The 17182-nt window shown below is 40.0% G+C and overlaps 1 protein-coding gene across 1 annotated transcript in view; it reads left to right on the forward strand.

Annotated features, from left to right (window-relative positions):
- Positions 1 to 16495, forward strand: part of tmem182a (transmembrane protein 182a) — a 47104-nt gene extending 30609 nt beyond the window's left edge. Inside the window, exon 5 of the mRNA XM_063054015.1 lies at positions 12878 to 16495. Coding sequence (XP_062910085.1) covers positions 12878 to 13104 — 227 coding nt within the window. The 3' untranslated portion in view covers positions 13105 to 16495. The remainder of the gene's footprint in view (positions 1 to 12877) is intronic.
- Positions 16496 to 17182: the final 687 nt, after the last annotated feature.

Genomic DNA, 17182 nt, shown 5'->3' on the forward strand with positions numbered 1-17182 from the left:
AGACTGTTACAAACACCCAACTTGCAAAAACAAAAAATCATTCAAACAATAAAAATTAGCAAATAACAATCAGTACTGAAATTCATTAAATTGAGTCCGTAGTCATGAAGCCAGTCAGCACAGCGGTGGATTCAGGCACCCGTTTAGTTGCAGATCACAGCCTAAGTTCAGTACAGAGACAAGTGAACCTCACCAGTCAGCGAGCTGAACACTAGCCCATCCACCACCTCCGGCCCCGACACCCTGACCTTTTCAATCAGACCTAATGCTTAAATTGGCCAAACCTCAGGTTGTTCCATGCTCTTGGTCCTAGGCTCTGCCACTTCAATGCACTCTCGGCAAGCTTGACTTGAAAAGTTAAGTTAAGGCCATTGACAGGGTTTCCCTAATATGGGAATTGAGAATTGTACTCTTCAAGCTGAGAGATAAAGTGTTGAGGGAGCTACAAGATGGTTAAAATGAAAGCACTAGCTAGAAGGTTTGGTGGCCTGGGATAGGTCAATAGTTTGAGCAGCTTCCCATACACTGTTCAGAATACGAACACTTCCAGGAGATGCCAAGAGCACTACTTCTCCCGAGCTTGGCAGAGAATTCAAGTGGATATTCATGGACAAATATTTCTTGGCAGTAATGGATACAGCTATAGTGGCTAGAGGTGTTCCACTACAGTCTCGCCCATTGTTGATGTGTTGAGAAGCCTCTTCTCAAGGACGGGTGTTCTAGAACACTTAGCCAGTGACAATGGACCGCAGTTTGTTGAGGAACAGTTTCGGACTTTCCTGGAATAAGGCATATGACATCTGCACCGTACCACCCAGCTACAAATGGCTTGGCAGACAGGTTTATCCAGAGTCTAAAGAATATACTGCAAGCAATGTGACTAGAGCATGCTACAGTGAATCAGAACCCACCAGTTTCCTCTTTGCACATTGCAATGCAGCACACTGCATAACCAACAGTTCACCAGCTACACTGTTCCTGGGTTGTTCTTTGCACTCACATTGCATCTTCTCAAGCCCAGTTTTTGAAGGAGTATGCAGTACAAGCAGCTGTGACAAACTGAGGGCTCCTCAAACAAGGATGTTTGATGTTTCACTCCTGGTCAAGCAGTCCTGGTGAGGGACTACAAAGATAATCAGAAGTGGGTACTTGGAAAGACTAAGGACAGAACTGGACCATTCTCCTACACGGTGGAGTTTGTGTCCGATGTCATCTGGAGATGATACGTCAATCAGTTGAGGACAGCAGGATCAATTGCTAGAGAAAAAGGGATTCCATGCTATCAAAACCACTTCCTGTAGTCCCAGAATCTACTCCTACAACCAACATGGAGGAGGCCTTACAGCCTGAGATAGTTTCAAAGCCACAAGCCTCACCTGCCAAGCAAAGTGACCATCCTTGTCAGGGAAGATATTACCCGCCAAGTGTAGTATATTTAATATTTCCATAATATTTGAGTAATATTGTAAATATATTTTGATTATGCATTCTTTGTTTACATGATTTATTAGGGGTTATATGTAAGAAGTACGTAACTGACATACGTCATTACATCACCACATTATATGTGAGCGCCTCATTAGAAAGAAAGGGGAAAATAAAGTAAGAAGGCATGTATCTCTACTCCTGTCTTTTTCTTTCAATTAGTTTCTGGAGTCACAAAATATATCACTAGCAACATCCTTGTAAATTTTCTCTATGCTTTCAATATTATTGATATCTCTCCTGTTTGAGGTAATCAATACTGCACACTATACTCCAAAGTTGGCCTCGCCAATGTCTTATATAACATCACACATCCTGTACTCAATGCCCTGACTTAGGAAGTCCAATGTGCCAAACGTTCTCTTTATGATGCTATTTAACTGTGATGCCTCTTTCAAGGAATTATAGTTCTGTCTTCCCAGGTCCCTGTGTTCAGGGCTTTACCATTCACTGTGGAAGTCCTACCCTGGTTTGTGCTCCTAAAGGGCAACACCTCACATTTGTCTGCATTAAATTCTATCTGCCATTTATCAGTCCATTTTCCCAGTTGGTCCAGATCCTGTTGCAAGCTTTGATAGTCTTTTTTGCAGTCCACTGCACCACAGTCTTGGTATCGTCTACAAACTTCCTGATCCAATTTAACATATCCTGACTGTGACCGGAACTGGACATAGACATGTGGTGCACAAGCCATCCAATGGGAAGAGAGCATCATAGACTTTAAACCAACCAATCACTGACTGGCATGACAGAAGTGGTTTTCAACCGGCAAATACGCCATGCCCCTCACAGGGCACTTCACCCCTTGAAAGTCGTGGCATTGTGACAATCCGGCCCTCAGGCTAGTAACCCCTCACAGATGCCCCATTAAAATACAGATACAAGACAAAATTATAATACCCAGTATTATAAGTCCTATAGTTACAACTCAGTGTATTATAGTAGTCCAGCAACTTTTCAGTGCCCCAAAAGGGCACCAACTTCCCCCGGAGCAGAAAGGTTATGGAACTGGTGCTTAGCTTTCATAATTTTGTTCACCGACTGTTGAATATGGTCAGCCAACTGTCTGATGTTTCCTGACTCATCAGGAGTATAGACGCAGCATTCTTCGCCAATGACAGCACAAGTACTGCCTTTCTCTGTGAGGAGGTAATCTAAGGCCACCCAATTCTACAAGGCAACCATTCAATTACCTCGGCCTATATCGGAGTCAATGCTTCCTCAGTATCGTTGTGAGCTATGGCCGTCTCATTAGCCAACATTTCCATCGCAAAGGCCATGCATATAATTATCTGGGACAACGTAGTGGTACCATACGTGTGAAAGGCTACCATCCAAAACCATTCTGTCTCTCTCACTATGCCAACTAACATAGGCAGGGTGCTCATCCAGAGCACTGAGGTGTATGTACGTCACTGCATGTCCTGGATAGCAGCAACCATACCACCCCGTTGGAAGCTACAGATAGGCCCGGGGGCTGCATATCCACTAAGTGCCATTCAGTCTCCTCGGAGTACCCACCTTGACAGTACCGTTTGGCAGAGACACGGCCATCCCAGGGTACCATCCCTGCTCCCACTCTTTACATCCAGCTGACTACTCTAAATGTAATGTGGGAAAGCAGGTTTGAGGATCCAAAGAGTGGAACAGGAGACGCAGATTTAAAAATGGGTATGTTAAGTATTTATTTAGAAATGAACATTGAAACACTAAACTGGTCATCTAGCGAAACAAGTGTTCATCTAAACTACCCAAAACCACTCCACTGTACATTCAGTTACCTTTTAATTGAATAGATACTCTTGTAAATATTCCCAAATTATAAAACCGAAAAAGTAAGCATACTATGAACGGATACTTAACTAATCAAACGTGGGGGACTTGTCTGTGCCTGCAATGCTCTATCTCAGTAGTCCTTCAGTGGTGGTCATGACTTCAGCCTGACCAGGAAAGAAAGAGGGTGAACCTTTATATTCCCAAAAGCGCCTGGAACCGGAAATAGGCATTGTGATGTGCAATGGGAGAACAGCATCACAGACTTTAACTGAACTAATCACTGACCAGCATGATGGAAGTGGCTTTCAACTGGCAAATATGCCACATCCTCCACAGGACAAAAAGGGACTTAGGAAAGCCAGGAAGGGCCATGAAAATTCCTTGCCAAGTAGGAATAAGGTGAATCCCAAGGCATTCTATACATACATCAAGAGCAAGAGGATAACTAGGGAGAGGGTGAGACCACTCAAGGATAAAGGGTGGAAACATTTGCTTGGATGCACAGAATGTGAGGTACTTAGTGAGTACTTTGATTCAGTAGCTACCAAGGAAAAGGAAATGGAAGACCTGGAGATCACTGCTGAGTTTATATATATGTTTGGGCATTTAGAGGTCAAGGAGGAGGAAGTGTTGGGCTTCCTAATGAGTATTAAGGTGGATAAGTCCCCAGGGCCTGATGGACTTTACCCCAGGTTATTGAAGGACACAGGAGATGAGTTTGCTGGGGCCTTGACCAGTATCTTTGTGTCCTCTCTAGCAACAGGTGAGGTCCTGGAGGACTGGCAAATAGCTTATGTTGTACCTCTGTTTAAGAAAGGAACAAGAGAAAATCCTGGGAACTATAAACCAGAAAGTATCACGTCAGCTGTAGGGAAATTGTTGGAGAAATTCTTAGGGATAGGATACATTTGATATGTTTGGAAGCCCATGGTCTAATTAGGCAAAGCCAGCATGGCTCTGTGTTTGGCAGGTCATCTCTTACCAACTTGATTGAGTTTTTTGACAGGATGATGAGAAAGATTGATGAGGGTGGGGTAGTGGATGTTGTTAACATTGGATTTTAGTAAGGTGTTTGACGAGGTTCCTTATGGGACGCTTACCCAGAAGATGAAGTTGCATGGTGTCCACAGCGAATTGGCTGTTTGGATTTAGAACTGGCAGAGGGTAGTGGTTGAAGGGACTTATTTGAGCTGGAGGTCTGTAAAGAGTGGTGTTCTGCAGGGAACTCTGCCGGGAACTCTGCCGGGAACTCTCTTGTTTGTGATGTATGGGTGGGTTAGGAAGTTTGAAGAAGATACCAAGATTGGTGGAGTTGTGGATAGTGTAGAAGATTGGCAAAGAATACATTGCAGTATAGATCAATTGCAGATATAGGCAGAAAAATGGCAGGGAGTTTAACCCAGATAAATGTGAGGTCTTGTACCTTGGTAGGACAAATATAAAGAGAGAGTACACAGCTAAAGGCAAGATCCTTAACAGTGACGCTGAACAGACTGATCTTGGAATTCAAGTTCATAGCTCCTTGAAAGTGGCTGCACAGGTCGATAAGGTGGTTAAGAAGGCTTATAGAATGCTTGTTTTTAATAGTCGAGGCATTGAATTCAAAAGTCTAGAGGTTACGTTGCAACTTTTTAAAACTCTGGTTAGGCCATATATGGAGTATTGCATACAGTTCTGGTCACCCCACTATAGGAAGGATGTTGAGGCTTTGGAGGGGGTGCAGAAGAGGTTTACCAGGATGTTGCCTGGTTTAGAGGGCGTGGGCTATCAGGAGAGGCTGGATAAACTTGGGTTGTTTTCTCTGGAGCGGCAGAGGCCGGTGGGAGATCTGATAGAGCTGTATAGGATTCTGAGAAGTATGGATAGAGTAGACAGGGAATATCTGTTTCCCAAGATGAAATGACATACCACTGAACGTGGGGGGTGGGGTGTAGATTCAAGGGGGATGTGAAGGGTAAGTTTTTTACTCAGGGAGTGGTGGATTTCTGGAATATGCTGCCTGGTATGGCGGTAGAGGCAAATACATTAGAGGCTTTTTAGAGATATTTGGATAGGCACATGAATGTAAGGAAGATGGATGGATATGGATATTGTGTAGGTAGAAGGGATTAGTGTCTGGGTGTTTTCAATTTGCTTTTTAGCTGGGTCGGCACAATCATTGTTGGCTGAATGGCCTGTTTCTGTGTTGCACTGTTCTATGTTCTATGTTAGAAACATTGAAGAAGCATCTAGGGAAGCATGAATCAGTAAGGTAGAAAAATCCATGGACTAAATGAGGGTAAAAAGAGACCAGGATAAATAAGTACAAAGTTTAGCAAGGACGTTGTAGGCCAAAGGGCCTATTCTTTGCGGTGCAACTCTGACTTAATGACACTTTATGCCAAATTTTGATTTTTATTTGTTGTTAAGCTATTCAAATTCTCAGCTGCCTTCACTGGATTTGAGCCGGTATTCTCTAGCTCATTCGTTCCCATTTACAACACTTTGACGGTTATGTTACTAGATTTCTGAGCTTCTCGGAGTGCTGCAATTAGCATGTCAGTTCAATTTCACCAGCTCTATGAACTGATAAACCAATACAATATTTGTGAAATAATATACATTGTTACTGTTATCTCTTAAAATGGATTAAGTTTATCAGCTCTAGGATAGGATATCTTGGGTCTGTAAAATTCACACGTATTAAACAGATTTCAATAGCAAGTTCTGCCAAACTGATAAAAAGAATAAAGGCTGGCAATCGTTTTGCATCTCTCTTAATTCTGGGTTTCTCAAACTGGCATAGGACCAATTAAGTGTATCTATAGTGCAGGCACAGTTAGATGCAAATCCAACTGTCCCACAAACACCAATGTAATAATAATCCATTAATTTGTATTTGGTAGTATTCATTGAGGGTTACATACCCACTGTTCAGATAATTTAAGTGACAGCCCAGATAGTCTGGGAGCTCCTCTCTCCATGATGCCTCAGCTGTGAGAATGCCCTTGGCTACTGTGCTTTGTGTCTGTGAACTGTGCAACGATTTGCCCCATGAATATGATGAACTGATACTGAGGTTTTGGGCCTACTCCGGCTGTTCCAGGGATTTGTATCTAAGGTCTCAATTTGGTTCAGAATGCTGCTGTTGCTTACTTCTATTGTTTGCATGATTGGTGTTATTTTTCTCTTTCTCTGTGCACATGGGAGTTTGTCTTTATTTTTATTTAATTGTTTTTCTCGGGTGTCTTGCTTTGTGGTTGCCTGTAAGCTGCCGAGGAAGTCATCCTTGACCTCTCCAAATTGGCTCGGCGCTTAGAGTGATCCAACCTCGCTCCAGCCTCAGCACCCTGCCTTTCCAGTTTATTTGGGCCACCGTAGTAGCTTGTATTAGGATCTGGGCCCTGCTGCGGCGAATTGACATCATTAAGACAGCTGTGAATGAGTGTGTCCTCACTAAATCATGCAGAGTCTTCCCCGGTCAGAAGCTCTGGATGAACTATGAGATATGAGATCTGCTGGGGGCCACATCAGAGGCATTCAAGTCTGGAGACCAAGAGAGCTGCAGGAGTTACAGGTGTGATCTCCGGAAAGCCATCTCATGGGCGAAGTGGAAATTCCAGACCAAATTTGAATCGATGAAGGAAGCTCGACAACTGTATCAGGGCTTGAGTGCTACCTCCTTCTACAACGTTAAATCAAGCGACACAGGAGACAGCCGGGCTTCTCTTCCAGACGAGCGCAATGCCTTTCATGCTCATTTTGAGTGTCAGAACATGGAGAAACCATCGCAAACTCCCACATCTCCCAATGATCCTATGATCTCGGTCTCTGAAGCTGACATGAAGCCTTCAGGAGGATGAATCCATGGAAAGCATCCGGACTGGACGGAGTACCTGGCCACATAATAAGACCTGTGCTGACCAACTGGCTGGTGTGTTCACTGAGATCTTTAACCTCTCACTTCAGTAGTGTGTGGTACCCACCTGCTTCAGGCAGATTTTAATTGTACTGGTGCCCAAGAAGAGCATGGTGACCTGTCTAAATGATCAACACCCAGTTCAAAGATTCAAAGTACATTTATTATCAAAGAATGTATAAATTATACAACCTTGAGATTGGTTTGCTTACAGGCAGCTGCACAGCAAGAAATCTGAAAGATCTCAATTAAACAAAACTAATGACCAACCCCGAATCAGCATAGGGAAACAGGGAAAAAAAACACAAATCATGCAAAGAATAAGAGCAGCAGCAATAGCAGCAACAAGAACATTCGGAACCAAATTGAGTCCTTACATCCAAATCCCCAGAGCGGTATGAGTAGTCCCAAAGCCTCGGTATCGGTTCATCATGTTAGTGGGGCAAATTGCCGCAATGTTCGCAGGCATGATGAACCGTAGATGGGGGCGTCTCACAGCCATAGCATCGAGGAGAGAGGAGCCCACAGTCAATCTGGGCCAGTGTTTAAATTGTCCAAATAGAGGATTGTACCTCGCATTAGGACCCAGGCTCTGCCGCGGTTCCTCACACTGGGCCTAGATTTTGCTGCCAAGGAAGCCACTCCCGACCTCTCCAAGTTTGCTTGGCGCTTAATGTGATCCAACCTTGCCCAAATTTTGTCACCCTGTCTTTCCAGTCTAACTGGGCTGGCGTTCAGATTGCCAAACAGCAGATTGTACCTTGCTGCAATGATTCACACAGTGCCTAGCACAAGCCATCAGCGATTTGCTGCGGGCCTAGATTTTGCTGCTGAAGGCACCTTTCTCAACCTGTCAAAATTGGCTCGGCGCTTTAAGTGACCCACCCTCATGCCTGGGTTAGTTGGACGGGCATCAGAACTCCTCTGCCTTGTCTTCTCCTCTCGAAATAGTTCTCTCTAACCAACACGGCTCCAACACCAAGTGCGCCGATTTTGCAGTGCACCAGCAGGGCACATCTCCCGAACTTGCTCCATCCTTACTCACCTCCTCAAAGTTTGCAGTGATCGGTTCCCACAATTTACTTAGAAAAAGTGCTACTAATAATGATTTTAATTAAGTTCCTTTGCTTTCGAACTACCAGTAAGCTGTCGCACATCTTAAATTTCACTCATGGAAGTTTCACTTAAATCCATAGTGAGGATGGTGATGAAATATATCAGCCTCTGCCTGAGAAGTGACTTGGATCTGCTCCATTGTGCATGCTGGAACAACAGGTCCACAGCAGATGTCATATCATTGTCTCTTCACTCAACCCTGGACATCTGGACTGCAAAAATACATGCTCGTTATTAACTACAGCTACGCATTCAATACCATCATTCCCTCAAAACTAATCAATAAGCTCCAAGATCTTGTCTCAATACCTCCTTGTGCAATTGGATCCTGGATTTCTTCCACGATCCTGGATCTCCTCCATGATCTCCATCAGCACTGGTGCACCACAGAGCTGTGTGCTTAGTCCCCCACTCTGCTCACTTTACACCTACGACTGTGGCTAAGCACAGCTCCAATGCCATATTCATGTTTGCTGATGACACCCCTGTTCTAGGCCGAATCAAAGGTAGTGATGAATCAGCCTATCAGAGGGAGACTGAAAATTTGGCTGAGTAGTGTTGTAGCAACAACCTCTCACTCAATGTCAGCAAGATCAAGGAGCTGATTCTAGATTTCAGGAGAGGGAAACCAGAGGTCCACGAGCCAATCCTCAATGGAGGATCAGAAGTAGAGATGGTCACCTACTTTAAATTCCTGGGTGTTGGTATCTCAGAGGACCTATCCTGGACCCAGCACATAAGTGCAATTGCGATGAAAGCATGACAGCTTTCCTGAGAAGTCTGTGGAGATTTGGCATGACATCTAAAACTTTTACAAATTTCTATAGATCTCTAGTAGAGAGTATATTGACTGGATACTTCACAGCCTGGTATGGAAACATCAATGTCTTTGATTGGAAAATCCTACAAAAAATAGTAGGTTCGGCCTAGTACATTACAGGTAAAACCATTCACCACAGCTACATGAAATCCTGTCATAGGAAAGCAGCGTCCATCATCAGGGAACCCCGCCACCCAGGTCATGCTCCCTTCTTGCTGCTGCCATCAGGTAGAATGTACAGGTGCCTCAGGACTCACCACCAGGTTCAAGAATAGTTACTACCACTCAACCATCAGGCTCTTGAATAAAAAGAGATAACTACACTCATTTGCCCCATCATGGAAATGTTCCTACAACTAATGATCATATATTAAGGACTCTTTATCTCATTATCTCCTGTTCTCATTATTTATTGCTATTTATTTATATTTGTAGTTTGTTACCTTCTGCACTTTGGTTGATCTTGCTTTGGTCCTATTATAGCTACCATTCTATAGATTTTCTGTGTATGGCCACAAGAAAATTAATCTTAGGATAGTAAATAGTGACATTTATGTACTTTGAGAATAAATTTACTTTGGAATGGAATTTGAAATGATACACTTTTGATACAATGTCAAAAACATTGCCTTCTTACTTTACTGGAAATTCCATCCTGTTACAAGAAATAGCTTGGCCACTTTCCAGCTTCATCTTGGTCAAACTCCCACGGTCAATTCAGATTTAAAATGCAACAGCTGTTCCAACATGTTGCAGAATGAACAAGTAGATCCAAAAAAAAATAGATTGTGCTGGAATCCAATTGTATTTTGAGAAAATTTAGTGCATTTCGCAACATTTTAATAAAATAATCCCAAAATAATCAACTAATGTCAATTTGTCTTTCTAATAAACTGAGCTAAAAATCAAAACATCTAAACCTTGAGGAAGAAATTTGAGTGTGGCATATTTTTAATACCTTGTGGTCTAATTGCAAAAACTCAAATGAGATTTCAGTTCTGCCACCAGATGGAAGACCAGATGAAGTTTCTGCACTTTAAATGAGAGGACAAAAGTAATAATGGTTGCAAGATAAACACGTAGATATTCCTGTCAATGTGGCAAATATGTTCAGCTCCAAGGTAAAAGGAGGAAACATCAGGGGTCTATGAAAGCAAGGGTTAATTTTAGTTTAAGCATGTTCAGTAGAAAATTAACATAATCAGATTAGCTATTCACTGTACATGTTACCACACCTTATGAGGGATGTGCTAAAAAGGGAGGGGTGACTTTTTAAAATTGTTTTTGCGGTGAGTAGTTTAGTACACCAAGCAGAGGGTGTTATCTGTGAGTCGTATGTCCATCTTTCTTGGCGAAAATGGTCAGGGGAATATTTAAGGTTAGTCTAGATCTCTGGCAAGTCTGAGGCTGCAACATACCATCTGGTGGCATCTCTTTAACATAATTTATTTTGAAGTTAACTGAAGTTCCTGCTTCACACAGACAAGTTTCATTTGGGTTTAACTTTCATGGTGCCAAGACATTAAATTTTTGGGTTCTCTGAGTCCTGACTTGTGCCTTCTCGCTTGCCTCACCCCTGCTCCATGTTGGATACGGACTGATTAGGGGTTCTGTTCCCTGCACAATATTAATGATCCAGTAACTTGCATTTGCATAGCAGCTTAACTGCAGCTAAATATCACAAGCTGCTTCATAAAAATAGTAGCAAAAGAATGTGGCACTGTGTGTTTTAAAACAATATAGTTTAATTAAATAAATAATTTCCAGGGAGAAATACCAAGATTGTATGTTCAACCATATCAATCACTGCTGGTGGTTAGGAAGAATGAGGCAGGATAAAACATTTTTGCTGTTGTCATTCTGGGTGCAATTATTAATGTTGCTAAGAGCTTTTCTGATAATATGGTGAATGGAAACCTGATTGGAGGATATAGACAAATCGTTCTGGAAGAAAAAGGTTGCTATTATGGAAAGATTCAATATATTCAGAGAAATTGGAGAGGAAATGGAGGCTGGAGAATTGATGGTAGTTTGCAAAGATGGAGATCATTCCAAAACATAAGTTCATTAAGGTAGTAGAAGGGAAAGACACTGACTGAAAGCAGAATATTGCTAAGTTTACAGAGAAAGTGTAGTGCAGGCAGACAATAAGGTGGAAGGGACTGTGAAATCAAGAGATCATCTTTATAGTATTAGAGGCTTCTTCAGGATAATACCAACAGGGAAGAAGCTGTTCTTAAGCCTGGGGCTGTGTATTTTCAAGTTTTTTAAAAGTTCTACATGGTAGAGGGGGAAATAAGAATGACTCGGGTGGGAGGGATGTTTGAATATGTTGGCTACTTAACTGAGGCAGCAAAAAGTGCATATTAAATCCTACATATGTATTCTGCCCCAGTTCCTGAAGTCAATGACCAAGTCTGCCTCACTTCCTGAGGTCAATGATCAGATCTTTTGTTTTGCTGACATCAAGGGTGGCTCTCTATCTCCTTTATGTATCCTATCTCATCATCATTTGAGTTCTGGCCCACTGCAGTGGTGTCATCTGTGAACTTGTGGATGGAGTTAGAGCTTAATCTGGCCATAAAGTCCTGAGTTTATACAGAGTAATGTAAGGGGCTAAGGATGCAGCCTTGTGGTATATGAATGTTTGGAGTAACATGGGGAGGCTGAGGGTTGGAATTGCAGGCTCTATGAGAGTGGAACTGGGTTACCAGACAGCAGGAAGAGACTGAAATTGGCCAAAAATTTCTAGTAAGGATATTGGAGGAGGACTGGTGTTACGGGAAGATACGTGGGGAAGTGCCAACCTTGTGGATGAGAACGTTACTATAAAAAGTACTTATCTCCTGCAGCCAGCTGTTCCTGTCACTACTGTGCTACTTGGGCTTGCCTTGAAAGCAAACATGCATGTATACACACACACACACACACACACACACACACGCACATTCCACTTGACCCTTTTATATAGAGTTTATGTAGAGGGTCATTAGAAGCAATAGTGATTTTCCCTAAAATAACTGATCCCTACTAATAGTCAATTTTTAACTATCATTTCCTTTCTTTGGTTTCCATGTCTTTTCCCAATGATGTCCTAGTCAGCTGTCCACCTCCCAACAGCCATTAGTTTCACAAGAACATAATAGGTACAGGGATAAGCCAGCTTTTCCAATATGTAATATACAACTGTTCTAAGAGATGATCTAAAATGAATATCCTAGTTGATTCACAGCTCCTATCTTCGACCTGTGTCTGGCTCCCAAAATACAGTTCTAAGTGGACAAAAGAGAATAATATAGATTGGCCAAAGTATCTGCTTTGACAGGGTGATTCGAATTGCCCATTTCTGTACTGTACAACACTATGACACTAAAATGGGCATCCAGTTTCGTGAATGATAATGATGTTTCTTTGTCATGTTCACATCTTAGGAATTTTCAGATTTCCCCCAAAATGCCCCTGCTTTGTCCTTCATGTTTCTTCCTCAAAATCATCAGCAGAAAATGTCATGTTGCATGTTTCTCTCAATTTTATCCTGTACTCTGACTTCTTTTTAATATTTATTTATGTCTAAAACAAAATAGTGAGCTAAGCTAAAATAAATTATATGTATGTAACTAAATTTAGAATCTGGCACTCCTGGCTGGCATAGAATGAAAAGTAATCAATTAATCAAAGCTGATGGTGGTAATGATACAGAGTATATATAGACAAAATAGTATTTAAGAAGAGTTACAATTGAAAGCAAGTAATTAAAGAAAACTATTTTATTTTCCTTCCAGGTGTTATATTCATAATACTCGTCATTATGTACGTCATCTGGATCGAAACCGTCATTGATATTCAGGAATACATTCAAAAACAGAGAAATCAGCTCTGTTTTGATTTTGATCTAAGCATTCAGTATGGATGGTCTTTCATACTTGCACCCATTGGGATATTCTTCTCCTTGCTGGCAGGCTTGCTGTTCCTCCTTGCGGGTCACGCTATTCAAGTTCATTACGATTAAAAGACAACTTTTTTGCATTAAAAATATAACTCAATGCTTTTAGTACAAAGAGAGTGGCAAATATTGACATTAGAAATGAAAATTAATTTATCTGTCTCATCAAACAGCATTCTGGTGATTTACCAAAAACTTGTTTTAATTTAAGTTTATTTACCTGTTGACTTAATTTAGAAGTAGTTGCAAAAATGAAGTTGTTGTAAAATTAAAAAAAAAAAATCAAATCAACTATTTTGAAGCCTTGCAGTGTTAGTTTGAAAAATAATAATCACTTTCTATATAATAAGGAAAGAGACGGTATTGCTTTGCTTGGTAAGTTATAACTGACAAATGACTGTACAATAGGGAATTCATTTTCTCTTGATTTCTCATAAGGCAAATATTATGAGACAGCTGAATGCAGTACTTGCAATGGTTTAATTTGTTAGAATTATTGGGGATAACCTTTTGGTTGCTGGTATTACTTCCAATATAAACATGATACCAACAATGGTGTTCATTTCCATATTAAAACAGCACTTCATTGGAGATGATATTTACCAGATATTATAGATTCATGGAAATAGGAGTTCATGTATGAACTAGTCTTTAAGTTCATTTTCAGCCCATACTTTACTCATGGAAAATTCATTTTGCAAATTTTGAGCATTTAGTATTTCCATAAATATTTCTTTTGAGCTGTTGACCACATGTACAACACAAAACTGGTGCCAGTGGAGTAAACCAGTTGTCAATTCCAACAAGAGGACACGATAGTGAACTTTAATTAAATTGATGGCTAAAGGTAGAATGAATGTAAAATTGGAATGCAAATTCCTGTTTCCAACAAAGAAACATTAATTTCAGATCATATACTGGAGTTATTATACCAAATAAGGACAGACAAAAATAACTGCATACACTTGTTCAAAATGACTGTAAGGCAGGCTTTCTGTTCCATTTAGTTGTCTGGCAACTATCCTCATTGCAAGAACTTACTGTTCTGTAGTCAGAAGCTCTTAGACAGAGCAATGTAAAGATCTTTGTGTTTTAGGAGAATAATGAATTGCGCATGACTCTGTAATGTGTGTACTTAATGCATGAACCCCACTTACCTTACATACACTGATGATGCCTTCTACAAAACTATTTCAGCGATTGTAGATAGTGTTGGAGCCTCACTCAGTTGGGCATTTTAGATAATTCATCCTGATTGGCTGAATGATCAACACAAGGAATGTTTCAAATACTCATTATAAGAAATGAGAAAGAGGCATGCCAATAATCTTAGATCAAATGTCCAGTATCTAATAATCCCTGCTTGCACCACTTTGAAAAATACCTGTTCATTAGTGATGGTGATGTTTGAGAAGATTCCACTTCATACTAATAAGCTTAGAATTCCATTCACTTACCATAAACTGTATGTTCTCTCTGAGACTTCCTAGCTCTGTCAGTAGGGTTAATTCAATGTTAAACAATGTGAACTGAAGCATTTTCAAGCATCTCCCATGTTGCTAAGCCTTATAGGCAGAAATGACAAACATTTGTTTCATTTATGATGAGTTATATTCAAATCATTCATTGATGCAACATACTGAACTTGTTTGTAAAAAAGAATTTGTCCCTGTTATGAATTTCTGCAAAATGTCTTAATGTCTACAACATTACAGGTGTCTTAGTGCTCCTGTGGTTTAATTTGCCCCATATTTAACAGTGATGTGATTTAAACAATATTTCTCATCCTTTGAGCTTATATTATTCTTTATGTATTTTTTGATTTGGTCTGGGGCAGGGATGCTAATAATGTGAGTGACAGCCATCACAGTATGTATGATATAGATTTCTGTATGCTGCACAGTTAGAATATTCCATTGGGAGAACAAAAGTATAGTTGCTGACTATTATTATAGTTCACTCTTGCAGACAGTCCAAGCATCACATTTTCATAATGGTTTAAGAGAATATTGAGCTCCCATAACTCACTATTTGGAATGAAGTATAATTTGCTTTTATAAATTCAAAAATGTCTCCTATGCAAGATTCAAGTGACAAATGCAAACTAGCCATGTTCTTGGCATGGACTTTAAGAATTGCATGCATACTGTAAATCAAATAGCCTGTTCTTATATTGACTTCACAATAATTGGGAATATGTTGCTTCTTTATTAGTATTTTTAGAACTAATCCAAAATCCCCAACATCACTTTTGATTAATGACCATTTATTTTGCTGTTGAAGAATTTAATTTTCTTCTAAGATATTAAGAGTGACAACCAGAACCCTTTCTGGTTGCTTTGCTAGCTTACATGAGCAAATGATAATATGGCACCATACAGAGGAAGTGTTTTTGCTTGTGAAATAAGTAACCCTGTCAAAGCAGACATGAATTCCCTCTGGGGATGATCTGCTCAGCTCTTGTAAATTTGGTAGAGGTTGGCAGAAATCTCATCACCACAAATAAATGTGATCTCCACTGATATTCCTGTGATGGACATATCGACCAGGAGAAGTTCCAAGGAAATTCCTTGTTATATTGTTGTAATCATGGAGAAGTTTGAAAATGTTTTGTTATTTCACATAATATTAGGCAATTGTGTCAACATATACTGCCAGAGAAAAATATCCTGTGTTACGGCTGGTTGACTGGTTATCTGGTAAAATAGGACATTCACATGTTAGACAACCGAACTGTTTTCAGTACAATTAATTAAGCTGTTTTTACACAAAGAGTAGGTTTCTTTCTGCAAAGTTACAATACTAGTATCAAATTTTGAAATCAATTTCTCTGGAAGGCAAGTTGGGTAAATTCATATTAAGTGCAATGTGAAAAATAACAATTGTAGCTCTCCCCTGCATCTCAGAAAATATGTCCATAGGTGCTGCCTGGTCAGCTGAGTTCCTCCAGCATTTTGTGTGCGTTGCTTGGATTTCCAGAATCTGCAGATTTTCTCTTGTTTCAGAAAATCTGTCCAGCTGTTTTGATATGGTATTTTGATATATAGGCTTGGGATAGATCTGTGAATCATTATTAAACAAAACAGGTAGCAATATTATTACATTTTTACAGAAGCATAATTTTCATTTTCCTTATTCAATAAAATTGATGTATGTCTTTACCTGTCATAATCACCAAGAAACTTAGACAAAATATTTGAAGGATATCTTTCCATAATATGCACATTTACCTAACTTATTTGTTTGATTTTTGATGTTTAATTCTCCTTTAAATATTTTTCAACAGGAGTATTAACCAATTATTGTATTGAATTTCTTTGAACTGTTTACATATTATAATGTGTAAGTCAGATTTGTGCCCTGTTGCTGCGTTTGCTTTTCTTTGTTATTTATTAAAAATAATTTGAAGCAATTGTTCCCTTCAACAGCTGGGAATTTATTTCAATAAAATATTTGCAACTGATGTCTTGTTCACACTTCTGCTATTCATTTTTAGAAACAAGTTTCACATGACAATTTATTTACCACAAGAATACCGAAAATGCTAAAACAAAATGCATTACTGAAAAGTTCAGCATTTTAGCAATTACTTCAGTTTCACTTCCAATAGTAAGAGCTAAAGGACACAGCCTCAGAATAGGAAGTACGTTCCTTTCAATAAGAAATGAGAAATGCTTTAGTCTGACAGTGGTGAATCTGTGGAAGCCAAGGGTATATTTAAAGCTTTGATGTTCTTACTAATCAAGAACCTATGAAGCTCCACTTTAAATATACCCTTGGCTCCATCACTTAATCATAGATAATTTCTTTACTCTCTCACACCCAAGGCTGAAGAATGGGTTTAAGAGAGAAAATAAATTATCTATGATCAAGTGCCGGAGCAGATTCAATGGGCAAAATGGCTTAATTCTGTTCCATCGTCTTCTGGTCTAGTTTCCCATTCTCATGTAAAGGAAGTCTATAAATCAGCAAATCTTTTTCTTGCTTACATAAACCAAAGATGAGGAAAAGGATGTTTGACATATAATTGTATAATGACTTAGTTACTAGACCAATAGGCAAAATTCTATACGAGCATATGAATTTGAAACCCACTATAACTGGGGCGGGGGGGGGACTTACATAAATTTGCAATTTTGTAGCC

The sequence above is a fragment of the Mobula hypostoma genome, chromosome 7 (genome assembly GCF_963921235.1).
Source record: "Mobula hypostoma chromosome 7, sMobHyp1.1, whole genome shotgun sequence".
NCBI lineage: Eukaryota > Metazoa > Chordata > Chondrichthyes > Myliobatiformes > Myliobatidae > Mobula > Mobula hypostoma.